Genomic DNA, 4,694 nt, shown 5'->3' with positions numbered 1-4,694 from the left:
TGTGTGTGTGTGTGTGTGTGTGTGTGTGTGTGTGTGTGTGTGTGTGTAATGACATATAGAAAAATTACTTTAGGAAAGCCAATTAAAAGGGAACTATAGTAATCTAATGAAGAAGTGATGAAGTACCAGGGTGATAGCTGCAGAGAAAGTGAATAGAAAGGACAGAAAGGGAAGTATGACATTCCATTTATATATATATATATAAAATAGAGATTTGCATAAATGTCTTGTATAAGACCTGAAGGCAGAAATGACGGGATCTGACATTAGATTGGCTATATGGAATGAACACAAGTGAGGAGTAAAGGATAACACCATTGTTACATAAGCCTGGGTGATTGGGAGGAGGAGGACTTACTTGATTGTCATAGGAAGATTTGGAAGAGTTAGAGAGATTGAGTTCTTTTTTGGACTGTTGAATTACAGATACCTACAAGATATTCAATTTGAAATGTCCAGAATATACCTGGAAATGTAGGGCTAGCACTAAGAGAGATTAGGACTGGATCTATAGCTCTATATAGGGATGGCAGTTGAATCCATAAGAGCTGATGAATCCAAGTATGGGAGGATGAGAGATAGGATACAAAAATATTTAAAATGCTAACCTTACTTTATGTAATAGTCTCCTGAACAAACTAATTTTAAGTAATATAATCTTTAGGATTCCTTTTGAAAGGATTCTTACAGTTAGGGAATCCCCATGGAAACTCAATAACCACTCCTTAATCTGCTTCATAATATGAAGCCAATACGGACGTCTGAATTTTAAGACGCCTGTCTTAAAATAAGGACTGTATTTCCCGTTTCCCCCCTGAATTTTCTCTTATTTGTCATTCTTTGCCGAACTTTGGATGGTCATGCACTGAATTACAGAAATAATTAACTTACTGACGATTTGGCCTTTTCAGCAGTTAGCAGACACATAGTTATCTCTGAGAGATAATCAAAAACCAAAAAATCCAGCTTTCCCTTATACAGCAGCTGAGGTACTAGAAGAAGAAGAAAAAATTTAATTTACAAAAAAATTTACGCTTAACATAAATTAACATAATTTAACACAACATAACATAACTTAAACATTTATGCATTGACAAAAAATTACAGGGTCACAAAACTGAGAAGTAGCTGAGGCTAGAGTGAACTCATGTTTTCCTGACTCCAGGTCCAACATTCTCATCTACTGATCCACCTAGCTACCTTTTAAGATTTAAATTATTTTAAAAAATTATTAAAGAGGAATTTACAAAGAGCAGAGAGCCACGTTCTATGCCAACGAGCAAACAAAATCTTTGTCCTCACAGAACTTCCATTTTGTTAGGTTTTGACATATACACAAATAACCACCAAATAATACAAGAAAAGGGCTGAGAAATGGTGGACAAATTCTGTGCGAGGTCTGTGGACAGAAAGATTATCGCCACTGTCAACTGGAGAAAGATAAAGAAAGACTTCATATAGAAGTATTCGAGCTCAGCCTTATGGCATGTGTAGGATTTCAACAGGCAGAAAGTAAATGTAGATTTCATCCAAATTGCAAATATGTATCACTGAAGTCTTAATTTTATTTATATGATATGACTACAAGAAATCTTGGCTACTTGAGGATGGATAGTTTCAAATATTTATACTTCCCAAGTAATCCACACAGTACAATGGGACTTTGTTATTGTACTCTTGGTATTTTGTATTTAGGGCACTGTGGTTTTCCAGTATTAAGCCAACAGAAATGAATTAAGGTACTGGAAGGAAAAGCAAATGATAATTCTGGAGTGGGGAAGGATATGTATTATTAGGGTAATTGTACTTGAGTTGATTGGTTGAGGCTCACTGCCCTCCATTTTACCTCCTCCCCTCTCCCACCACCATTTGCTCTGGCTAGAGCACAACAGGGGTGCATAAATGCAGCTGAGCAGAGCTACCCAGCCACTACAGGGACTTGTGCTATGACATGACGAAGCAATTTCCTTACTAATCACTGAGTAGGGAGTGAAGCCCACTCAGTAGATTTTAAAGGAAGAGATAGCTTCCACTCTTGATCCCTTCTTCCTTTAAAAAAAAATCTTATTTTTTTTCTCTAATTGCACATAAAAACAATTTTTAAAATTTTTTGCTGTTTTTTAGTTTTGAGTTCCAAATTCTGTCCCTCCTTCTTCCCTGAGACAGTAAGCAATCTGCTACATGTTATACATGTGTAGTCACGTAAAACGTTTCCATATTAGTAATTTTGTGCAAGAAGACTCAAACAAAAAAGAAAGGAAGGAGGAAAGAAAAAGAAAGAAAGAAAAAAAGAGACAGAGAGGGAATGTATGAGTATGCTTTAGTTTTTATTCAGACAATATCAGTTCTTTCTCTGGAGACAGCATGTTTCATCACGAGTCCTTTGGGATTGTCTTAGATCATTGTATTGCTGAAAATAGCATTCTTTCATTCACAACTCTTCATCAAACAATATTGCTGTTACTGTGTACAATGTCCTCCTGGTTCTGCTCACTTCACTTTGTATCACTTCACGTAAGTCTTTCTAGGTTTTTCTGAAATCATTCTGCTCGTTATTTCTCATAGCACAATAATATTTCATTACAATTATATACCACAACTTGTTCAGCCATTCCCCAATTTCCTATTCTTAGCCACCACAAAAAAGAGCTACTATATTTTTGTACAAATAGGTTACCCTCACGTGCACATTAAAAAAAAAATTTCTTTGGGATACAGACCTGTTAGTAGTATTGCTGGATCAAAGGGTATGCACAGTTTTATTGCCCTCCTGGGCATAGTTCCAAATTGCTCTCCAGCATGGTTGGATCAGTTCACAACTCCACCAGGTGTGCATCAGTGTCTCAGTTGTCCCACATCCCCTCCAACATTTGTCCTTTTCCTTTTTTTGTCACATTAGCCAATCTGATAGTTGTGAAGTAGTACCTCGGAGTTGTTTTAATTTGCATTTCTCTAATCAATAGTGGTCTACAGCATTTTGTTTAATCCCTTCTTCTCTCTGCAGAGTTTATAGGGACTCTAAGGCTCTGTCTTGAACCTCCCATGAGAAGTGGAGGGCTGCTTGCCTCTTTCCTCTAACCTTTTCATCTATAGCAATCTTGTACATGGCAGCTAGAACATATGCCATCTGGAAAAGACTGAACCTGTGTGTGGGACTTAGACTCCTGGCTGCCTCTTCTACTTTGGACTTCTTTCCCTGAGCATAGATGACTAAAAATTGAGCATGGGAGAAATGTTTCAGAAATGGTTATTTCTGGAGTTTAGGGAGTTCGAGGATGTCAGCTAATTGCAGGTGGTGGACCTTACAGTTACAGCAATGCTTCTTGCAGGAAAAGATGACTTCTGACAGAAAGATGAGCTCGAGCTTTGGATTGCTATGCTAGCAGACATAGATCTTGAGGAAGATGTCTAAGTAGTTAAGAGAAAAGGTGAGATGCCCATTCAAGAATCCCACTGTTTCATTTTTAAGTATCAACTCTCTGGGAAAATGTAATGTGAGCTACGGGTTATCATCATGTTTTTAGTCTTTATCAATTTACACTTGAGAGTCTTCTATAGTCTAAGCTTTTATTTTGTTTAAAGGAAATAAATCGTTAACCTGATTTAATAATGCATATTGAGAACTCTTCTAGAAGAGTTTCAAATTCCTTTTGGGGAGACTCTAGATAAAACCCAAAGTAATCCCTGCCCTCAAGGAGCTACATATTCCATTGCTGGGGACACAACATACACATAGGTAAATAAGTGTACAATATACACCAAGTAAGACAAAGTGGCTTCATGAAAGAAATTAAGCTACCAAGTGAAGGAGCCACATTGTGGAGGAAATGGCACCTTGCAGGGCTTTGAAGGTAGCAGTAAGGAGTATATAGATTCCATGTATGCTCCTATACAAAAGCATGTGGGTGGGAGAAGAAAGTTACATATGGTTATATCAGCAAGCATCCTAGCATACCCAGGATAGCTGCTGGCACAGGTTCTTTGATCTGCTTTTCTAAAGGAAAGCAACACAAAAAAGGTTAACAATCTTACTTTAATCAAACATAGATATTACTCACTTAATTCAGGTGAAAAAAGCAGCACCCTGAACTTCAGAAAATACAACCAGAAACTACAAGCAGACAAAAAACACAGACAGAGAAAATAAAACAATTCAACAGACTAACAGACAGGGCTTCCAACTGTCTTGACCATTACATACCTACAGTGTTAGTTACCAGACAGAGAAGCACCAACATCTGGGTTTTCAAAGCCAGGGGGCCTAAATGGCTACCCAGAGTCTGATCTGACCAAATCACACAACTCTTCCCATAAGTGAGCCCCAAAGCAAAACTTCACCTCAGAGGTATATATATATAGACTTCTCCAGGGTCAAAGAACATCACAACTTTGAGACTCACTGCCTAATTATAAAATAACAATAAGTATGTGTCTTCCTGAAAAACAAGGCTCCCCTAAACAAGCTTCTCTTGTTGGGTTCCAGGTGAGGCCCAGTAAGGGGCAGGAAAAATCTTGTAACGTGCATGAAAGGGAGTAAAGCATAAGAAGTTGGAAACATAAAAAAGTGTCAGGTTGTGAGGGGCTTTAAGTGCTAAATAGGATTTTGTATTTGATCCTGTGGTGATAGGGAGCTCCTGAAGTTTACCAGTGTGTGTGTGTGTGTGTGTGTGTGTGTGTGTGTGTGTGTGTGTGTG

The 4,694-nt window shown here is 37.8% G+C and overlaps 1 protein-coding gene across 3 annotated transcripts in view; it reads right to left on the bottom strand.

Annotated features, from left to right (window-relative positions):
* LOC138175178 (uncharacterized) overlaps positions 1-4,694 on the bottom strand; it is a 150,115-nt gene that overhangs the window by 132,873 nt on the left and 12,548 nt on the right. For all 3 annotated transcript variants that reach the window (XM_069105590.1, XM_069105589.1, XM_069105588.1), the window contains exon 2: positions 892-992. In XM_069105590.1, the coding sequence (XP_068961691.1) occupies positions 892-992 (101 nt within the window). The remainder of the gene's footprint in view (positions 1-891; positions 993-4,694) is intronic.

This window comes from Petaurus breviceps, unplaced genomic scaffold (assembly GCF_028583685.1).
Source record: "Petaurus breviceps papuanus isolate PSGF00001 unplaced genomic scaffold, PetGlider_PUasm1.0 76, whole genome shotgun sequence".
NCBI lineage: Eukaryota > Metazoa > Chordata > Mammalia > Diprotodontia > Petauridae > Petaurus > Petaurus breviceps.
The sequence above is the reverse complement of the archived record's forward strand: the minus strand, read 5'-3'. Positions and strand labels throughout refer to the sequence as shown.